The following is a 22,714-nucleotide window of genomic DNA, read 5'->3' as shown; positions in this document are numbered from 1 at the left end:
GTCTTTTTCTTGCCCCTTTGTAAGAGGAGACAGCATAAGCATTCAGCTTAACTTGGTATAAACACCCTTTCTTGTTTGCTCTTTCAGAGTCCCTGTTCAATCGGAGGGTGGAAGAGAAATCCAAAGAGCTGTTTTTTACACCGTTAGGCTGGCACCACAGCAATCTGGATCTGCTGAGGGAAGAGAATGGGGAGAAACAAGCTATGGAGAGACTTCTGTAAGTAGAACATAAAAGGGAAACAATGGCTATCCAGGATAACATTATCCAAAGCTTTGTACCTTTCATGGTCAATGGGACTTAAGCTCCTTAGCCAGTTTGGAAATGTTACCTCTAATAGCAAGTCCCTGCTACAATAAGATCCATATACTAGACAAGCAAAAGCAGAATCCGTGATTTATTACAATTCTCTCCTTCCAAAAAGTTATTCTGGGACTAAATCTTTTCTGTTCCCCAGTTTCTTCTCACCCTTCTTTGTCCCATTGTCTCCTGTCTTGGGTGTTTTTTACATCAGTGGCCTGAGACAGTAAGAATGTTGTGTAAAATGCCACATAAACATGTGAAGCTAGAGCAGGGTCATTTAGCAGCTCAGTGATAGACCAGCCTTCTAAATTTATTTACTTCATGTAACCAAAAATGAGTGTCATTTAGGTTGACTTAGCGCATTGTAGGCACTGCTGTATGTTGATGAGATGCTCTTTCATCAACACAGATTCTGCCTCCGGTGCAGATGGAGTACAGATGTGGATGGGAAAGCGCTGCCCCATCAACTTTGTCTGCCCAGACCTGATAAATGGACACCGCTGCTTCAGGCACAGCAGTGGCAAAGTAGCTGGTAGTGTAGACAAGTTCTGAGATTTCAAGTTCCATATACGCAGCGTAACATCTGCCATTTTCATTGTTTTACTGTCTGGTATCAAAGGGATGTTTCTTCAGAGTTTGGCAATTAGCTGTAGCCATGGCTAGATGATTCCGCAGTTTTGATACAATTTTTTGCTCTCTTGTCTGAATTAATGTCTTTAAAACGTGTGGCACTGCGAATACATGCTGTGTGGCATTATGCTCTGGGACCTATCCCACTAAAAATATTTGGCATGCTTTAAATGGCATAACATAAATGCACAGTCTCTAAATTGAACTGCCTGTATTGATAGCATGAAATATATTTGATCATCTAAGAGAGGTTGCTTACTGGCCATCACTCTACAGCGTGTGCTCTGGAACGGAGTTCCAGCAAAGAGGATTTTGCTGCTAGAGCAATAAAATTAATAATTAGGTGTCAAAAACTGAACTTTGTCCCTTCCAGGGAAACTTGATTTAGTCAGTGGTTCCCAACCTGGGGATCCATGAGGGTATTGCAGGGGATTCGTGGGGGTGGGGGGGGAGAGGAAAAGAAAATAAATTAAAAATGATCGTAGTAAGTGTTAAATTGCAAGGTTACAATCATTTATTTTTAAATTATCTTCCAACAATGTTAACTGCTGTCCAAAATCAATGTTGTGGTTTTTCATTTAATGAAGTATACACAGCAGCTAGAATTGGCTTTGGGGTCCATGAACAGTTTTGGGGGAGCGATTGAGAGTTCACACTAGTGAAGAGGTTGGGAACTGCAGATCTAGGTACTTCAGGTAGTGATCCAGGTACTTAATTTTTGAAATACAAGTCATGGCGGGGGGGGAGGAGCTTTTTTCATGTGCTATGAAAAAAAAAACAAAACAAAACATGGTGACCTGGAAGACATTTTTAACTGATGTTTCCTCAAATATCTTACTGCATTTCAAATACTATTAAGTTTAAAAAAAACTTTGAATCATAATGCTTCGGATGAAGCAATGTATATTCCCCTTCTCATGCTTAATCACTCTGATTCTTTTGCAGCTCCGCTAATCATAACCACATGATGGCACTGCTTCAGCAGCTACTCAACAATGAATCACTGTCCTTATCCTGGAGGGATATCATTGTGCCAGTGGTCTGCCAGGTCGTTCAGACTGTCCGACCTGATGTCAAGAACAGAGACGATGATATGGATATCCGCCAGTTTGTCCATATTAAAAAAGTGAGTCCTGGTGACTGGGAGTGGGAGAATGATGGGGCAAGTGTCCAGGTTAAAAACAAGTCCAACAGCATGAGTAATGGATGTAGCCCCATGTTTCTGAGAAGACAGTTGCTATTTTGGGGAAGGACATATACATGGCTTCTGTCTCCCATGCTGCAAAGCACTTAGAGGCACTTGAGTCAGTCCCTTCACTTTCAGTCTACAGAGGATGGTGTGGACTAAAGTCGCTGCAACAAAGTTTCCGCTCTCTCTGACTTCAACTGTTTTTGTCTAATTAGAGATCTTTGCTATGAGGCAGCCTGTTCTGTAGTGAAGGCAAACTCTTGCCTTGTAACTGCTTATTGTGCAAGAGTTAACCCTTCTACACCAAGCACAATAATTGGTTTCCATGAAGTAATTTGATCCTCTTGGAGTTATGCAAAATGCACTGATTGCAGCAGTTGTAACAAATGTAGGGCTGTGATCACCAGTCATAAAGGCCAACAGGAGATTGGGACCTGATATTAAACTGCTGTGAATAATCATACTAGGCACAAGCCTGTTCCTCCTTACCAGAAATTATTCTCAACAGGACATCTGCTGTTTCGGGTGTAATGTTACCTTTTGCAGGTAGCCTTATGAAAGCATTTCCTGACTACGTTTGTGGCTCCTTCCTTTCCTAGCACTCAGGGATTTCCACAGTGTGATCTCTGAAACACACCTGTAGGGAACCTAAATTTAATTGAGTCTACTTGGCATACGTTACGCCTACATTCACTATGGTTACTAAGTGCTCTAAGATATGGAGAGCTGCTGTTTCCAGGCTGGTGGGTTTTTTTGTTTATCTCCACTGACACTGTGCTGTTAGAGGTCTTGGCATCTTCACCCCAATCCCATCAGAATTTGGATTACCTAGTGGTAAAAAAGAGTTCCAAATAGGCCTGACAGGAAAGGTCAGAAGAACTGGAAACTTGAAACTTTTTTAAGGTGGCATAAATCACTAATCATAAGAAGATAAGCTATATATTTTAAAAGTGCATGCTCCGCTATCTTTTTCCAGAATAACAGGCCACTTACATGACTTCTATGGAACAGTGCAACCTGTAGTACAGTAAAACCTCAGGGTTAAGTACATCTCTGGCGTGGAGTTCGTAACTCTGAACAAAACACGATGGTAGCTTCAAAAGTGTAGAACTGAACATGAACTTAATACAGCTTTAAAACATTACTGCATAGAAGAAAAGTGCTTCTCCTTTTTGTTTTTTAGTAGTATGTGTGGAGGGGGTGTGTGTGTGTGTGTGTGTGTGTGTATATATATATAATCTTTTGCTGCTGCTTGATTGTGTATCTCTGAAATGAGGTGTGTGGCTGCCCAGTTAGTTCATAACTGTGGTGAGTTCTTAGCACCAAGGCTCTAACATGTCTGTAAGAGCACACAAAATAGAAATGAGCAAATTAAGGTGTTAGTATTTTTAAAGCATGTGTAGGTTTTGTATTTTTTTTTCACTAACTTACAAAGTGCTGTTCAGTGAATTTAAAGAAAGTAAGTGAATGTTAAACCAGAAAACCTTTAACTTTTGCTCTCTTGTTAGATCCCAGGTGGAAAGAAATTTGACTCTATGGTGGTGAATGGCTTTGTCTGCACCAAGAATGTTGCACACAAAAAGGTAATGAAGGAATTGTAAATGAAATTGCCTGTATTCTTTTTGGTGTGCCACTGGCCATTACAATTAAAAAGAGAAACTGTACCACCTTGGTGGTGCACACCTGAGAGTAAACCCACTGCAACATCGTTTTTGAGCTATAACACCTTTCTCCTAAACAATTTGGGCTTTGCTGTAGGTTGTTGAGCACTTGATTATTTGTGGCTTTTTTTTTTTTTTTTTTTTTTTGCATGTTCACATTTCCATTCAAAGGGGTTTGTTTGAGTTTTGAGAGTATGGACTAAACTTTCTCAAAGCTGTAGACTGAAGCATTTTCTAGAAATGCTTAATAAGCTCTGTTAGAGTTCATGGGGGGGCGGGGGAGATTGCACTTTTTTTTTTATGGCCTGCAGTAAATGGGTCTGTAAAGTAAAGCAACTGATCAGGATAGAGAGAATCTGATTAACCTAGCTTAGGAAGTCCTGAGCTATTAAAATTCCATATGTCATGAAAGAAAGGGACTTGTTTGACATTTGCTTTACAGAGCATAACTGTCCTCCAGAACAGATGAAACTTCTTTCCCTCATATGAGATTGGCACAATATAAAGCTTGTTTACTGAGCTGGTGCTGCCACCTAGTTTAGTAGTAAATCTTTGCAAAGGTCATCTGAATGACATGCTGCAGAATTTCATCTTTGCAAATATGTCATCAACTATATGAGGGAGCTTAAACTACCTCTTGCAGAGAGACACTTGGGTTTTAACCACCCTGCTTTTCTCTAGATGAACACCTATATAAAAAATCCCAAAATTCTTCTCCTGAAGTGTTCCATCGAGTACCTCTACCGAGAAGAAACAAAATTTACCTGCATAGACCCCATTGTTCTCCAGGTTAGTACACCTTCCTCTTGCTTTTAAATTAGACCTTCTTTATTGTCTTATGATCTAAAGACTGACATGTTTAACTTCAGTTCCAGCCACCAGGCAGCTTGGGTGGGTTGGGAGGAAGAAAATATTTGGTTTCAGTGGTGAGAGATAACTCTGTTGCATTGTGCTTGGGACTTCAGGAAAAGGTGCTCTGACTTCAGCTGAGCCCTGTTGATACTGGGGAAATGCATGGATCGAGAGGAACATATGGCCTCTTTCAGCGATGTGAATTTTTAAGAAACATACTTGTATAGTGTGTATCTTGCTGTTCAAAATGGCAGACCTGCTGCCAGAAACTCACAAATGGATGAACCTTGGGTCTGTATGCACTTCTCTTTCTGTTTAATCTGTTGGGAGAGGGTAAGTTTCATACCTTTTATGTTGACAGAAAAGCAGAGCTTTGTAACTTTTACTCCTTCTGAATACTGTTCAGTGTCCCTTTTTCTAAGCTATCCTTGAAATAAGCCTGGCTATATCCCTCCTTTTGCCTCCTTTAACTGTGGAAGGGGAAGGATGGGGAACTGTTATGTGAGAAATGAAACTAGGTTCACGGAACCTAGGTCAGTAGCTGCTGCTAGCAGATAGCTTCCTAATCCTTGCTGCAGTGTGAGAACAGTGGTGGTAAGAGGAGTTGGCAGAACATTTAGGTAGCTCTGTGTGTACATAAGCTAGAGGGTAGCTGGGACTAATTGCAACAAATAACACTGTCCTGCCATGGAAGATTCTTCCAAAAAAGTGCTTATTGCAGTCAAAGGTCATTTAATGCTGTATTGGACCTTTATGAAGTCATGCTGCTTCTCATTTTGGCTTGTTGCCTGGTTTGTGGGGCACTGTTAGGCCCCAAGCAGGTCTATCTACATGCCTGTCTCTCTTTATAGATGTACATGCAGCTTGCCATGATGTTGCTCACACAGTATGAACAGTAGTAATCTGTTTGGCTGAACCCCAAGTCTGGTGGTTGAAGATGCTGGGGGAGGGGAAAAAAGCTAATGAGTATTGTGAGGAGTTCATTAATGCTGGACAGTGGTGGGTTTTAATCTTCACTCAGCTAATTAAAGGTAAAGCCATGTATCTGGTGTGGCTTATCTCTTGAGAATTATAATCTTTACCTCATATGCTTAAAGCTACTCAAGTTCTGTTAGAATCCATACTGAAACCCAGCATCATATGGATTTGCAGCAGTGTTGCTAGAGATTTTTCATACTTGGGAATATCTATTCAGTACTACTTCCTGACCAAGTGGACAAAGCATCCAGAAAAAATTCTTAATACAGGAACTTAAAGCTTACTCCCCAACTTACAAATAGATTGTGTTCCAAATGTTTGTTTTGTAAATTGGTTGTTTGCGGTTTGCACTGTGTTTTCCCATAGAAGCAAAATTTATAAATGGCAGTTAAATTCAGTGTTCTCTGAGTGAAGTTTTCACCAGCCCTTTTACAAATATTATGGAGGATGCAGCACACATCTATAAGCATAGCAGTCAAATTATTCCATAAATTGCAAATGATTGAGGCGTTACGTTGTTTGTAATGTATCATACATATGGCACAAGAGTTCTTGTGACATTCACAAAGGTGCTAGTGTTCTGTAGTAGAACACTGCTTTTGGCCTTTGGGGGAAGCAAACACTGACTGGTGGGATCACATCGTGTGCCTGGGATGATGGGTAATGATGACAGAACTTTGGGATAAAGCTGTGGTCATGGGACTATGTGGTGAGCTCACCCCCAACCCAGAACACGAAGAGATGCCCTGTTGGTGGGAAAGTGTGTGGAGATTGCACTTTGGAAGCTGGCTACTCCAGACAGTTACTGATGGGTTGCCAGTCAGTTTGAAGTGGGGAAGTTGACCATTGGACTCATGTTTGATGGAAGTGTTCAGGGCCAATCAATTGCTTCCTGCTCCAAAACACTGACTCTGGGCAACATGCATGAAATTGTAGATGGCTCTGCACAGATGGGCTTCTGTGGCTGCAGATGGTTCATAGATTGAATGTGTAGTCCAATTCTGGCATCGGACCACACACCCTCCAAATGCATTAACTGGAAAGGGTATTTCTCCATGGTTCTCCAGGAACTTGGGCATTTCATGAACCTTAACACAGGCCAGTGTGCACATATGGCAGAAAGAGGCGGGAGTGGTGGTGGTGAAGAAGAAATGTTCTGCAGAGCAAAGGAGAGACCATCTCCTTGCACTCAGCTCAGGTGTGAGACCTGGCATAGTGCAGAGCAGCCTATAGCTGCAGCTGAAGAGAAGGTCCCACTCAGACGTGGGCTGGAGCATAACTGGCTCAAAACAATCTCCAACTGTAGACAAAAGTGGAGGCGGGGGACATTTAGATATGGACAAAATGTTCAGTTTTTGAGCTTTTTTGGAAAATTACATTGGTCTTTTTCATTTCAATTGTTTTACTTTGTATTTTATAGTTGAAATGGGGACAAGTTTTTTTTTTCCAACTGATTTGGAATTTTGGGTCACGTGAAATTTTCAAGATGTTGAATGGTAGAAATTTGAAGTTATGAAACTCCATCCAGAGATGAAAAATCCAGCTCCCGTGCAGCTCTACTCTAACTTTACCAACGCTGGACAGATTTCAGAGTTAGGCTTTGTATGCTGGCTATGAGCCTGGGGATGTTGTCATTGGCCATATCCAGCTTCCCATACAAACCTCTCCATGATTTTCCAACAGCCAAAAGCACACTCCACAGTCATTCTGCACTCTCTCTCTCTCTCTCTCAGCCTCTTGTTGAAATGTTCCTTACTACTGTAAAGGCTCCCAGTGTATGACTTCATGAGACGAGGCATTAAGAGGTAGCTGGGGTGTCTCAGCATCACAATGGGGATTTGGACTTCCCCCACTGTTCTCTTCAGGTCCAGGAAGAAAGCCCCCACTGAGAGCCTCCTGAACAGGCCAGCATTCTGAAAAATGTATGCACCATGCACTCTTTCCGGACTAGCTGACTAGCCTTTCTCACAGCAACCAGGGAGAGAAACTAATTATATAGAAAGAATTGTGTAATCACTTAGTTCCTGAAATAACACATTTTGAAAGTGACTAGATGTGAGACCACTTTGCTTTCTAAAAGAAATTAGACCTGCAGCAGCTATCCTGCTTTGTCTTGGTCTGTAGGAAAGAGAGTTCTTGAAGAACTATGTGCAGCGGATAGTGGATGTAAGGCCTACCCTGGTTCTGGTGGAGAAGACTGTGTCCCGAATTGCTCAGGACATGCTTCTGGAACATGGCATCACTCTGGTCATCAATGTCAAACCGGTGAGTGTGTGGGCCCAAAACCGAGAGTGCATGATGCTTCTGGAGTATCATATTGCTATATAAGAAAGTCATGTAAGCTAAAATGCAGTGATAGCGTGAGTTTAGTTAAATTATATTTCCTTGGAATAATTTCTCAAATATGAGTTCTTAAAGGGAATTCAGTGTTACACTAATGATGCAAGCAAGACTTCAAAACTAAGTCTGATCTTTTTTCCATAATTTTGCTCTGGGAAGACACAATAGTAAACTAGTGCCTAAGGCTTATCTAAGGATGAAGAAGCAGATACCGCTTGGAACATATATTTTTAACTTTTGACAGTGTTTTGTGTCCTATTCTTATACATGTCTACAGCAAGTATTAGACCGAATAAGTCGGATGACTCAGGGAGACTTGGTGATGTCAATGGATCAATTGTTGACCAAACCTCACTTGGGAACCTGTCACAAATTTTACATGCAAGTGTTCCAGTTACCTAATGGTGAGTAAATCCTAGCTCTCTTGCCCAGAACAGGTGGAGAGTATATTTTACTAATACTGCTGTGTTAAGCAGACTGTCTCGATTACCTGTTAACCAAAGTGAGTGAAGAAAGCTTGACTCTTCTGACAAGCTTAGCTTTGCTATAAGTAGTCTTGATGCTTTATAGTCACAAGATAGTGCCCGGAGTTCTATATCTAAAATGAAGAAATGATTAATATTTTGCTGATCTCTGTATATGACATATGAAACTAGAATCTAGCAAGGAGATAAAATCTCCTTTGGGAAGCTGAGGGAAGAAATTACAGGTATAATAAATGAATATCTTGAGAGAGTAAAGTTCAGTCCACTGCATTACCTAGCAGTGGGCTGCCATGTAGCTACATTTCCCCCTAACCACCTCTAACTGTTCAGATTCTTCTAGCTGGGGACGGGAGGGTAAAAAAAAGAGTGAAGATATTTACTTTTAAAGTCAGTAGGTGTTAAAACAACGTGAGTTAAACAGTGAAATAGTCATGGAATGGCCATCGTTGGAGGCTTTAAAGAACAGACTAGACAGATACATAGACCATCCCTGACAAGTGTATTTGATCTTGCCTCAGCTTGGGGTGGGGCCAGATCAGATGACTGTACAGTAGACCCTCGCTTTACGCAAACTTGACTTATGTGTCTTCACACTAATGCGAGTCGAGTCCGGGGGGAGCGTTTGTACTTCTCCTCCTCCCACACTTACTAGGATCCAATCTGTAATTTCAGGGGTTATTTTCAGGAAACAGCTTTGCACCAAAGAAGGTCTGCTTGGAAGAAGCCTCTGAAAAGCAGCCGCAAATAGGGATAGCACCCTGGGGCAGCAGTGATTGTGTGGTGGGGTTCAGGGGTCCCCAAGCACTGCACCCCATCCGCAGACAGGAGTGACTCTCACTCAGCAGGTAGAACAGGAAGTTTATTAGGTGACAGAGGCCCAGTTTCTTACAGAAGCGTCAGTGCAGCAGTCACAGGTAGTCATTCCAACCCATCCTGGGCAGAGGAGCCCAAGGGGTGCCCCTCTGGGGTGTAGCTTCCCCCCTCACCAGCTGGCTGCCTTCCAGCTTCCTCTCCCCTCCAGCTTCTAACTTTGTGCCCCAGAATCAAACCCTGCTCAGCTCCTCCCTCCTCTTTGTTCAGGGCAGAGGTGTTACCTGCCAGCCGAGGTTATAGCCCCAGGGTCATCCTTAGCCATTGGGAGTTGCTCTGCTTGTCCCATACACATCCAGCCTGAGTCTCACACATGCACTCCCCCCACTCCATCACAGCTTGCATGCTGCTTCTGCTCTCCTTGGTATGAGGCTGGGGCTGGGGCTCAGGCTCAGCCCAGGAGCTGAGGAGAGCTGACCCTGCTCCCCACCTCCTCCACCTGCATGTGTCTTGGGTGCTTGAGAGATTGTGGGGGCTGCTGCTGAGTAACAACCCAGTGCTTCAAACTGAGCAACTTCACACAGCAGGAACGGTAAAGTACTTCTCCCCTGATTTAACCCAGGAGGCTGCGGCTCAGTTGGGGAAGGCTACTTCTCTCGGAATAACAAAAGCAGGGCACAGAGATCCACAGCAGCTCATGGACTCGGAGCGTAGTTGGCAAAGGCGGGTAATAACACTTAAGTGAAAACCCTGGACCCTCCCTCCCTCCCTTACCTGATACACCTGTGCTGCTGGGTGCACAGCAGAACTAAAGATGGCAAAATCAAGGTGAGAAACACCATTGTGGTCCCAGGCATCAGACAGTGGCAGAACAAACCCTGGTACTCCTGCTGTTCTGGAAGTGCTGAGGAGGCTGCTGTAATGCCCTGCTTTTGTTGTTTGGAGAGAAATGGCTTTCCCCAGCTGATCAGCAACATCCCGCGTTAATCAAGCGAGAGGCACTTAGAGCCTTCTCCACACATTCCTCTTCATCTCTAGGGTAGTTTAAGCTAAATTGGGAACAATTTATAAAGTTAAAGGTATTTCACCGGCATGTCACCAGCTGCAGGGAGCCAGGAAACTGACAGGCACTGGTGGGCTGATCAATTTACAGGCTTCTGTGAGCCCAGGGGAATCAGGACCCAGGCTGCAGCTTACGTGTTCCCAGCTCCCCTCAACTTGCATGGCCATTCAAGCTACATGGGGTTTGCAGGAACATAACTCAAGGGTTTACTGTATATTCTACCCCTACACTTCTAAGATTTGGCTTAATCTTGGCATGTTGGGACATATGCTACTTACTTGTGCTGTCCTGACCTGGATTCAAAATATATTGCACTTGATGGGCAAAGTGAGAGACAGCAGAGGCCAACTTTCCATAAAGAAACCTAAAAATAGACCACTTGAGCCACATCCTTGGTTTAGGTTGGACACCAGTTCCTGCAGCAGCGGAGTGCCAAGTCTTACCTTATAATTAACATTCCCTTTTTTCCATAGGAAAACATTTCGGCTCTGCTGTCTAAGTGTGAAATAGTTGAATTGCTTGACACTCGCTGTTTTTCTCCCAACTTTTCTAGATCAAACAAAAACCCTAATGTTTTTTGAAGGGTGCCCGCCACACTTGGGCTGCACCATCAAGCTGCGTGGTGCTGCAGACTATGAACTGACCCGAGTGAAGGAGATCCTTATCTTTATGGTCTGTGTGGCTTACCATTCCCAGCTGGAAATTTCTTTCCTTATGGATGAGTTTGCCATGCCCCCGACTGTGACTAAAACCAGCTCTTTCCATACACGGAGTGGAAGTCAAGGAGATGAAAATGGGCACCGGGACCTTTTTAATAGTGAGGAGTTTAGTGCGGTGGTCAGAGATGTTGAGCTCTCTTCTGAAAAAGTGCCCACGGTCTCTGACTCGGCCTCCTCTGAGGCCAGCAGGCTGGAACAAAGAACTTTGTTTGAAGAAGATGATGCTGTCCTGCAAGAGAGTTACGCTTCAATATGCCAAGAATATTTCCAAATGGAATATTCACTTGCGGCATCCAGCAATATTGCAACATCGGCACCAGAATCAAGACTCCCCTTCCATAGCATTGAGCAGCACCCAAGCGCTCTGTATAATGAACATCTGGAGACTCTGCAGCAGCCAGGGGACCTGCAGGATTCCAAAAGCCAGTTGAGAGTCTTTAGAGACCCTCTGCAAGATGACACTGGGTTGTATGTCATGGAGGAGGTGACTTCCTCTGAGGATCGGCTCAAGGCCTACTCGTCAGCATTTAAGCAGGAACTGAGGGAGGTTATTCTCTGTATCTCGCCAGTGATCACATTCCATGAACCTTTTCTTCTAACTGAGATGGGCATGAGGTGTCCTGCCCGGGACTACTTCCCAGAGCAGGTCTATTTGTCACCTCTCTTCAACAAAGAGTATAAGGAGCTGGAGAGCAGAAGGAAGAAACAGCTGTTAAGGGATCTCTCTGGGCTGCAAGGGGTAAATGGAAGTATCCAGGCAAAGGCTGTCCAGGTGTTGCCCACCCATGAGTTAGTTAGCACTAGGATTGCAGAGCAGCTGAGTGATAGCCAAAGCCTGGCCAGAATGCTGGCAGATTACCGGGCTAGAGGAGGAAGGATACAACAGAAAAATGCAGATCCCTTTGCCCACTGTAAAGATACCTCTTGTGTTCCTGGAGGAAAAGTTGGGAGCAGAAATGAAGAGGACGAGAGTGGATTGGTTCAGGGTGAATCTGTGTGGTCTCATAAGGTAAGAGACTTGGGTTTTATCTCCTGTTTTTGTTTGGTGGAAGAACGAACACACTTCTGAATATTGTGTTTGAGTAGGCCAAGCATAACAAACAGGCATCCTGGACTGTAATGGTCTAAGTTGTCATGGATGTCAGCTTTTTTGATAATCTCTCTGTGGTCTCTGTGAGAGATGCTGATGTGAGGGTTTGGGGAGAGGGAGCTTCCAAGACACTTGCTCTCTGAAACACCGGGAGGAGCAAGAAACTTGGTACATCTCATCAGCTCAGTTTTACCTGCTGGGGGCAAATGTGCTTGTATCCACATGGGGGTCAAAGTAGGGCGTGAGGTGATGGAGAGAACTCGCTCATCTATTTGAGAAATGGAACCCCCCCCCATCTGTCTGACAGGTGGCTGGGTTTTTTTCTTTTATGCCATCTGCCAAGGTTGATGCTGTCTCCTAGTGCATTTGCTAGGAAATGGTCATGAATGCCGTCCAGTAAGACGGAAGCAGAGCAGTAGAATTTCCTAACTGCAGAATATTTTAAAATCTCTTCATGTTTAACATATGTAGTCCAGATTAGCTGGAAAGATATGAAGGTTCTGTTTAATAGCAATGTAATCATAGCCTTTGCCTCAAGTATACTCTTTTTTAAAAATCACCATTATTTGTGTGCAAAAATACTTACGGAGAAGCTATTTTTTCCCCCAAGGTAATTGTTTTCACAGGTGGGTGAGTCCTGCTCACACTGTAGGTGATGTGATAATTCTTACGAGAAGCTGTGCTTACTGTCTGAAATGGCTGAACGAGAATATTTGCCTGTCTAGCTGACCCCCAGTATAAAAAAAATCTTAACTCTGACCTTTTTTGGGGGGTTGGGGGTATGCGTGTGGGGAGGGTTATAATGAAGTTTTAGCAGCAGAGTAGCATATCTGTTCATAAGGTAGTAATGATGGGTGGGGATGGTCCTGCCTTCAGTATTCTGAATAGCTAAGATCCCATGTGTTAGGCAAATGGTTTTCTGTCCCTTGCAAGGAGGTTAGCAGCAAGTATCAAGCTGTCTTGTTTAAAAGGCTTAAAATGCACAGCACTTGTAGATTGAAGACCCCCCCCCCCCGAATGGTCACAAAGTGTTTAAAAGCCCACCTTTTCCTTAAACTTTTATACCTACTTGGTTGTGCTGTTATCCAAAAGTTCTCCTTTTGTAAAGCTCCATCTACGCTACAGCAGGGATCGACATTCTAAATCGATCTGCTGGCAGTTAATTTATGGAGTCTAGTGAAGACTTGCTAAATGGACTGCAGATCATTCCCCAGTTGATTCACCTTACTTTTGTCATCTGCTGTAGAGTGAGGAAGTCAAAAGGAGTTTCTCCCACTGACTCCCTGTGGTATAGATCCTGCAGTAACTTCACGTAAGAGGTTGATTCCAGCTACATTATTGATGGGACCGGAGTTGGATAGCTTAGATCAGCTTTCTGCAGTACTATAGACATAGTCTGTATCTAGTTAGAGCTTGTGAGTAACTTAATCTCCTTTTGAAAATAAATCTGACAAAAGGGACAAACATGAAACCTCTTGTTCGGTAAAATTCCATTCTGTGCAGCTTTTGAGTGTAAACTATTTTGTGTTGGTTAAAATGTGTGGTTTGTAACGACTAATGGATTGTCTTGTCAGGTGGACTGTCTGAGTCCAGTAAACCATCAGAGGCTCTGTGTTCTTTTCAGTAGCTCGTCTGCCCAATCCAGCAATGCTCCAAGTGCCTGCGTTAGCCCATGGTATGAAATGAATTTCTTTTCTACAGTTCTCTTACAACACCAACTTTAAGTAGTAATCGTTCTTTTTATGTGGCAAGGTGCTAATTCATCTGAATAGCTTACTAGGGACTCATGGGAGGGGCAGTTTAGCCTTTTCAGAGTTGCCTGTCTCAACATTAAGCTGTGTATGACTACTAGATGGATTTGAGCAAGGTCACTTTACTTTGTAATGCTTAATGGAGCAGAAATGAACAGGAAAAACCCAACTGTTAATTTAGTGCTCTGATCACTGCTTTTTGTGTGTGGGTCTGATGAAGTTTATCCTGCAGAGCTTCAGTTGGTCCCTTAAGTAATGTTGAAAGTTTTAGCAATTATCTTTGAGAGCTTATGGACGATGGGAGACGTATAAGAAGACAAAAGAGAGCTCTGCTTAAAGGAAGAATAGACAGGACTCGGGAAACTATATAGACAAATCAGCCTAACATGGAACAGTTAGTGGATAAATTAAACAGTCCAGTCTGCAAGCACCCCGAAAATAGGGTAGTAATAGCCAGCATGGATTTGTCAAACAAATCATACCAAAGCAGCCTAAATTCCTTCTTTAACAGGATTACTGGCTAGCAGATAGGTGGAAGCAACATGATGTAACTTGATATTTTAGAAGGTTTTTGTCAAGGTTCTACACATTCTCAAGCATATGGGAAGCATGGTCCAGATGCAGTTACTATATGGTGGGTGCACAACTGGTTGAAAAATGTGTCAGTGGTTCACTTTCAAAGGGGGGGGGAGTGTGTGTATATAATGGAGCCCCATAGGAGTCATTCCTGCACCCGGAAGTCATAATCGTCTTCACTGTCCCATTCAGTCTCTGTTTAGGGTAGCGGCGAAGCTCTTCCACCCCTGTCTGTGGCAAGACTTTCAATGCTTCTCCCTCTGTGTCCAAGGTTTTTCAGCTTGGCCTCTGCAGCTCTTTACCTGACTCTCAGTTTTCATCAATAAGCATACTCCCCACATCATTATCAAGTTATTAGACTTGCAGATGATGGCAGGCTGGGAGGAGTTGCAGACACGTTGTGGGATAGATGAAATTCAATAAACCCAAGTAAAAATACTACATTTGAGGGAAATATCAAAAGCACAACTACAGGTTGAACCTCTCTGGTCCAGCATTCTGTCATCTGGCAACATCCATAATGTGGCATGATTTTGGTTAGACAGACAACCCCCTTATCATGGGTGTGGCCAAGTTTCCATGCGTCCCACAAAGTTTTACAGCCACCAGTCCTTGGTCTCATTTTTTGTGCTGTTTAGCTATAATTTACCCCTAAATGTATTCAAAGTACCCAGTAAGCAGTGGTGGTGTTGGTAATACTGCTAGACAATATTGACCTCTCGTGATCCAGCAGATTTTCTCGTTCAGCACTGATCAGGTCCCGAAGGTGCTGGACTAGAGAAGTTCAACCTGTTAAAAAATGGGAATAACTGACTAGGTGGTAAAAACGCTGAAGTTGTGTTAGCTTAGAGACTAACAGATTTATTAGGGCATAAGCTTCTGTGGGGAAAAACCCACTTCATCAGATGAGTTGGAGCAGAAATCCTGTGAGTGAGAACAACAGAAGGAGTACTTAAGTGTAGGACCAGTGCTAATGAGCCTAATCAAGTCAGTGTGGAGGTGTCTTTCGCAACATTTGTTTTGGAGATGGGACTACGGGGGTGGGGGGTTGTTGCCTTTTCTAGTATGTTAACCAGTTAATATCCTTAATTCTAAATTGATTTGCACTGAACTTGCAAATGAGCTGTCTCCCTTTGTATTTGAGGCTTCAAGTTCTTTTGTAGACGGATAGCTACTTTTTAAATCCATTACTGAATTACAATTCGGTGTTTGTTGTTCTTTTATATATACCCCTGCCTCTGCTGTCCTTTCCACTCCAACTCATCTCATAAGGTGGGTTTTAGCCATGAAAGCTGTGGTGCCACGCAACTCCTCGGGTTGTTTTCGGATCCAGACTAAGACAGCTGCCTCTCTGTGGCTAGGTGGTGGCATTGCTAAAAAAAAAAAAAGTTATAGTGGATCACAAACTGAATGTAAGTGAACATTGGAGTGCTGGGGCAACCGAGGGTAACACTTTGGTGTGTGTTTAACAGGAGTGTCATAGCTTGATACTAGTGAGGCCTCAGCTGGAGTACTGTATCCAGATTAGGGTGTCACACTTTGGGAAAGACAAACAAATTGGGGAGAGTCCAGAGAAGAGCAGCAAAAATGGTAAACACTTTTAGAAGACCTGATTTATGAGGAAAGTAAGAGGCTTGGGTGTTTATAGCCCTGAGAATACTGAGGGAGGCACTTACCAATCTTCAAATATGTTTTTAAAGGCAGTTTTAGGAAGGGGATAGCAATCAGTTGTTCTCCATGTCCCCTGAAGGAAGGACAAAAAGTAACAGGCTTAATCATCAAGGGAGATTTAGGTTAGCGACTGGGAAAAACTTTCTAATTATTGGGGTATTTGGGCTTCCAAAGGGTGTTGTGGAACAGTTTGGACAAACCCCAGTTAGGGGAATGGTCGGGATTCACTTCGTCCTGGCTCAGCAGAGGGACCAGGACTTGATGATCTCGCAAGGTTCCTTGCAGCCCTACATTTCTGGGATTCTGCATATGTTAATACATTGAGTGTCTTGTGAGTGAAATCTTTGGAATTTCTGTTGGGCAGGATGGAACTTGTAAATTCAGGACAATTTTTCATTTCTAATAGTGGAGCTCAAGAATGGAACTTAGAAACTACGTTACAATATACATATTAACACAGCTTTACTCACCTAGGGGGCAGCAAGTACCATTTCATAGTGAAATGTATGTAGAATTAGCTGTGAGGCTGAAGGTTACTGTCAGACTTAATCCTTATCTGCTTGCTGAATAGGGCTCTTCCCCAAACAGCCAGTGTAGTTAATGCAGAGAGTGGTGTAGGCACTGTAGCTTAGATCATGTAGTGTTCTGTTAATAAATTAAAAAGAAGAGTTAGACTATTTAAAACTTACTGTAAAGCAACAAATAAAGCTGATAAAAATTCCAAAATCAGATGCCTAAAATGAGTCCTCCAAATCAGTATTTAGGAACTTATAGTAACTGTTGTCTCTTCCAAAGATACTGAGCATCTGCAGTGCCCCCTTAAAGTAATTGAGAACAGATCAGCTGGGATGCTTCATTTGGCACCTCTGAAAGCCGTGACTTGTTAGGTGTTCAAATATTGTTTGAAATTACTAACTTCAGATACTCAATTTTGGAAGTTTTTGGCCATGATCTTTAAAGACACGCTCAGGCTGTCTCTACACTACCGCCCTCCTTCGAAGGACGCCTGCTAAGTAGGGTGTTGGGAGTTTACTAATGAAGTGCTGCACTGCATACGCAGCATCTCATTAAGCAGATTCCACTCTCCCCGCCCGCCCCCACCTCCCCGTGGCAACTTTGAAGTTTAAAAACTTTGAAGTACCAGCTGGTGTCTAGCTGCAGCTCATCTGTCAGTACTTCGAAGTGCCGGGGCAACTTTCAAGTCCCTTTTACTCCTCAAAATTATGTACTGCTGCACTTCTTTGGTACACTTCCAACACCCTACTTACCATCCTCCCTTCAAAGGAGGGTGGTAGTGTAGACAAGCCCTCATACAGTGTAAATGCATGTACTTGTGAGTGTTGCATGTTGTTCCTGTAATGTACAGTTCACAAACCAATAGAAGATCCTAGTTATTAAATTCTTCGTTATTCCTCCACTTCAGGATTGTGACAATGGAGTTCTATGGGAAGAACGACCTTACTCTAGGAGTATTTTTAGAGCGGTATTGTTTCAGGTAAGAACCTTTTTTACATTCAAACTCCCATGTGCTTTAAAGAAGGACTTGAATGGTGTCATCGGACAGTGAAATGTGCTTGTCTTACACGTGCATGTGTGATGTATCCTGCAGTTTGTAAAGAATTGTTTGCATGATTTGTTTAAAGTATGCTGTCAATCTTTGTCAAAAGGGTTTTTTTAGAGACAGTTCTGCTGAATAGGTCATGTGTATTGCTGTTTTGTTAGGATGCTGGCAGCAAAACAGAAAATTCTTAAGCATTTTGCATTTATTCCTGCTGCCTTCTTACCAAGTGAGAATGTGCTCGTATTATCTCCTGCCTACTTAATTTTGTAATTAAGTTCGTAAGCTGCTTGAGGCAGGGACCACATCTTCATGATGTATTTGTACAGTACTTGGCATAATGGGGTCTTGATTGGAATTTAGCGTCAATGCTATGCTGTCCTTGGCAAAGCAGCAGTTGATCATAATCCTTGGATTTTACAACAGTTGCTATAGATCATCAGGTGAGATCAGCAGGCACAACTTCCTAAGCAATAATGGTCTGGTTTCATTCATACTTTTAGGGGGAGGGGAAAAAAATCTACTGCCCAAATATTATCAGAATGTGTTAACACTGATATTTTTAGAAATATAGACATTTAGAAGAATATCAAACTTTTGGCAAATAGGCTGGTATGTGTCACAAATACTGATCTATTTTAAAAAAGTTCAAATGTTGCCTGCTGTATGTGTATTCATCTTTTTTTCCCTCCAGTTGTGCGACACTTGATATTCTTGAAACAGTGATCGGTTCAGGGAGTTGGGAGGTATCTAGTCAGAGTGCAAATACTGAGTGAAGGATCTCCATTAAGTAACCTTGACAACTATTACACAGCTGCATTTTTCAGAAACTATGTGCCTAGACTTAAGTTTATAAGTATTCGGACACCTAAAAACTGGTTTCTTTTCCCCCCAGGGGAGCTCAGACCTTTTGATGATATTGTTCCTCATTTGAGTTCCTAAGCTACCAAATCAATACTTAACTTGAAGCAATTCTTTACATCTTGACCTGCAGCAACAGATCTCACTTTATATAAGCATAAAATGTTTAGGGTAATTTAGAAACAGGTTGGAACTTGCTTGTTCTGTACATGTTGGAAGGTGGATTTTTGGCAGGGTAATAACACTCAATGACATGCGTGCACCATGGGCAGTCCCCTTCAGGACTGTCACATGTAACACATACTTACTCACAGCCCCACTTTTTTCTTGAAGGCCTTCCTACCAGTGCCCCAGCATGTTTTGTGAAACACCTATGGTGCACCACATTCGTCGCTTTGTCCATGGGCAAGGCTGCGTGCAGATCATACTGAAGGAGCTGGACTCTCCAGTCCCTGGATACCAGCACACCATCCTTACTTACTCCTGGTGTAGACTGTGCAAACAGGTAAAGATTAAGAGAAATATTCCTTAATAGATGATGCTATGGCAGCTGACTCTCTCATGACAAATCTTCACAGCGTGGGCACTGCCTTTCAGAAAGGGGTGTGTTTTCTGGAGCCGCAACTGAATTGCGTGAACAGTTCATGATCTGTATAGAAACAAAAAGCAGTCAAGTAGCACTTTAAAGACTAGCAAAATAGTTTATTAGGTGAGCTTTCGTGGGACAGACCCACTTCTTCAGACCAGAACAGACTATTCTGGTCTGGCTATGGTCTGAAGAAGTGGGTCTGTCCCACGAAAGCTCACCTAATAAACTATTTTGCTAGTCTTTAAAGTGCTACTTGACTGCTTTTTGTTTTAATAGTGTATAGACTAGCACGGCTTCTTCTCTGTTACTGATCTGTATAGGTGTTTCCAGACGTAGCTAAGGCTAACACTACATAACCCATTGATGTTGTAGTGCTCCCAGAATATTCAACTACTGTGGAAATTTGTCTGCTCCAGCTTGAAAAAAGTTGCCCTCTTGGAGGGATAAATAGAAATGTTAGTAAAAATACATATAGAGTATGTATTCTTTTTGCAACTTCAGTAATATTTGTACACCTATTTGAGAACTAGCTACATGCCCCGGAGTTAAAACTAACTTAATTTCTATTTTTAGAAGTGAATATGTTCAACACCAGTAGAAATACTGACTATAAAAATAATACACCTAAAACACATAAATGCAGATGATGAAGCATTAAAGAAATCGGTGACATCTTCACAGCTCAGGACTCAGGCACTTAAATGTTTTAAGGAACAGTGAAGTCAGTGTTGCTGACTGAGCACTGATACAAGTGACAACACTAAACATCACTCTGTGTGTGTGCGCACGCACGCACGCACGCACGCACGCACGCACGCACTTCAGATTCCTAACCACACTTTTTGAATCACTTCAATACTATGACGCAGCTTGCACTAGGATAGTTTTACCTGAAATTTACTCGCTGCTTTTGCCTGTCATTGGTCTGTTTCTATTGAAGTCTTTTTTTGCAAATTTCAGGTCACGCCAGTGGTCCCACTTTCCAATGATTCTTGGTCTATGTCATTTGCAAAATACCTTGAATTGAGGTTCTATGGGCACCAGTACACACGCAGAGCCAATGCAGAGCCTTGCGGTCATTCCATACACCATGACTATCACCAGTACTTTTCCTATAATCAGATGGTGGCATCTTTCAGGTAAAGTTTCACTTCCAGATTCCATCCCAGTGTTAACGGATTGGTCATCTAACATGCTTGGATCAAGCTAGAAAGAGCTACCGTAATGCTCCTGGCCTCTAGATTAATCTATATGGAGACATCCAAAAGGATAATGTTCTATACCATACTTTGTACACCTGTTCTAGAAGAACAGCATATGTAGAAACCTTCCAGTCGCACTGTGTGCGGTGGTGGGAGAGGGGTGTTGGCAGTATTTCTAGAAACTAGGGGCTTCGCATGGTGAAATGAGCTGGCTGCTTAATGTGGGAAAGAATCATTCTTCTGCTACCAAACTTCACCTTGCTAGTTTATAGCATGGTTTGTGCATTCATATTTACACAGTAGTTAAAGCAGCCTGTACGTAAGTGTCTTGAAAGGCTGTGGTATTTCAGGCACTACCAAGTACCTCCAGGGCTCTTTGATACTCTGTACAGCAAGTGAAGGAGAACTAGCAGCAAAAGGGTGGGAAGGCTGGGACGGAGGGGGGTGGGGTTTGTTTTTATTTTCACACGAGTGCTTTTTATTGCTCTTAGCTATTCTCCAATCCGGCTGCTAGAAGTATGTGTTCCCCTCCCCAAAATCTACATCAGACGTCAAGCTCCTTTAAAAGTTACTATTCTGCAGGACCTGAAAGATTTCTCTCAAAAGTAAGTCGTCATTTCGTTCGTCTACTTTTGGTTGTCCCTTTCTAATTTGACATAAGGACATGGAGCCATCACTGCCGCAGTAATTAGAGACAACCTCTGCTAGGTATCTAAGCTAAATGTCAGAGCTTTTGGCAAACTAACTGATTGAAATGCTTTGAGTGACAAAATAAGAGGAGCTGATAAAGGAGATATCTGAGCCTTTATCATCTTTGGAAAATCATGGGAGACAAAGATAGTGCCCATCTATAAAAAGGGGAATAAGAATAATCCAGGAAACTACAGGCCAGTCATCTTAACTTCTGTGCCAGGAAAGATAATGGAACAGGTAACTTAAAGAAATCATCTGCAGGCACTTGGAAGGTGGTAAGGTGATAGGGAACAGCCAGCATGGATTTGTAAAGAATAAATAATATCAAAGCCATCGGATTATTTTGACAGGATAACGAGCCGTGTGGATAGGGGAGAAGCGGTAGATGTGGTATACCTAGACTTTACTAAAGCATTTGATACAGTCTCACATGATATTCTTATATATTTGGGGGGGAAAAAAAACTAGGCAAATACAATTTAGATGAGGCTACTATAAGGTGGGTGCCTAACTGGCTGGATAACCATACTCAGATTAGTTCTTAATGGTTCTCAATCCTGCTGGAAAAGTATAACAAGTGGGGCTCCGCAGGGGTCTGTTAGGACTGGTTCTGTTCAATATCTTCATCAATGATTTAGATATTGGCATAGAAAGTATGGTTATTAAGTTTGTAGCAGATACCAAGCTGGGAGGGGTTGCAACTGCTTTGGAGGATAGGGTCATAATTCAAAATGATTTGGAGAAATGGTCTGAGGTAAACAGGATGAAGTTTAATAAAGACAAATGCAAAGTGCTCCACTTGGGAAGGAACAATCAGTTTCACACCTACAGAATCAGGGGAGAGTGTCTCGGAATGACTACAGCAGAAAGGGGTCTAGGGGTTATAGTGGACCACAAGCTAAATATGAGTCAGTGTGATGCTGTTGCAAAAAAAGCAAATGTGATTCTGGGATGCATTTAACAGATGTGTTGTGAACAAGACACGAGAAGTCATTCTGCCACTCTATTCTGCGCTAGTTAGGCCTCAGCTAGAATATTGTGTTCAGTTCTGGGCACCGCAGTTCAAGAAAGATGTGGAGAAGTTAGAGAGGGTCCAGAAAGATCAACAAGAATGATTAGAGAATGTGACCTATGAAGAAAGGCTGAAAGAATTGGGCTTGTTCAGTTCGGAAAAGAGCAGATTGAGGGGAGACATGATAGCGGTTTTCAGGTATCTAAAAGGGTGTCATAAGGAGGAGGGAGAAAACTTGTTCTTTTTGGCCTCTGAGGACAGAACAAGAGGCAAAAGGTAGTCAAACAGTGGAATAAATTGCCAAGGGAGGTTGTGGAATCTCCATGGTTGGAGATATTTAAGAACAGGTTAGATAAATGTCTGTCAGGGATGGTTTAGATAGTACTTGGTCCTGCCATTGGGGCAGGGGGCTGGACTCGATGGCTTCTCGAGGTCCTGTCCAATCCTAGTATTCTTTGATTCTAAGATTCCTATCACCAGTCATAACTCTGAATCGCTCCACAGCAGCTGGGTGGTGCGACTCCCATGTGAGTTGAGCATAGCTAGCACATGTTCCTAGCATAGCAGAAATAGCAGTGTGGCTGCTGTGGCATGGGTAGTACTCAGTGTTCTCTCAGCTTTTCCATCTGTGTGCCAATTTGTTCAATCCATGGGCAGAATAATTATGTGCATAAAGGCATGTG

The 22,714-nt window shown here is 42.7% G+C and overlaps 1 protein-coding gene across 4 annotated transcripts in view; it reads left to right on the top strand.

The window, feature by feature from the left end:
• The window catches only part of PIKFYVE (phosphoinositide kinase, FYVE-type zinc finger containing), a 94,456-nt gene that overhangs the window by 46,574 nt on the left and 25,168 nt on the right, over positions 1-22,714 (top strand). For all 4 annotated transcript variants that reach the window (XM_075001337.1, XM_075001335.1, XM_075001334.1 and 1 more), the window contains 12 exons: positions 88-217; positions 1,877-2,057; positions 3,629-3,703; positions 4,463-4,570; positions 7,736-7,876; positions 8,229-8,355; positions 10,863-12,037; positions 13,693-13,793; positions 17,540-17,611; positions 18,869-19,040; positions 20,085-20,263; positions 20,818-20,931. In XM_075001337.1, the coding sequence (XP_074857438.1) occupies positions 88-217; positions 1,877-2,057; positions 3,629-3,703; positions 4,463-4,570; positions 7,736-7,876; positions 8,229-8,355; positions 10,863-12,037; positions 13,693-13,793; positions 17,540-17,611; positions 18,869-19,040; positions 20,085-20,263; positions 20,818-20,931 (2,575 nt within the window). The remainder of the gene's footprint in view (positions 1-87; positions 218-1,876; positions 2,058-3,628; positions 3,704-4,462; positions 4,571-7,735; positions 7,877-8,228; positions 8,356-10,862; positions 12,038-13,692; positions 13,794-17,539; positions 17,612-18,868; positions 19,041-20,084; positions 20,264-20,817; positions 20,932-22,714) is intronic.

Source organism: Carettochelys insculpta, chromosome 8 (assembly GCF_033958435.1).
Source record: "Carettochelys insculpta isolate YL-2023 chromosome 8, ASM3395843v1, whole genome shotgun sequence".
Classification (NCBI taxonomy): Eukaryota; Metazoa; Chordata; order Testudines; family Carettochelyidae; genus Carettochelys; species Carettochelys insculpta.
Note: the sequence above shows the minus strand (reverse complement) of the source record. Positions and strands in the feature narration are given on the sequence as shown.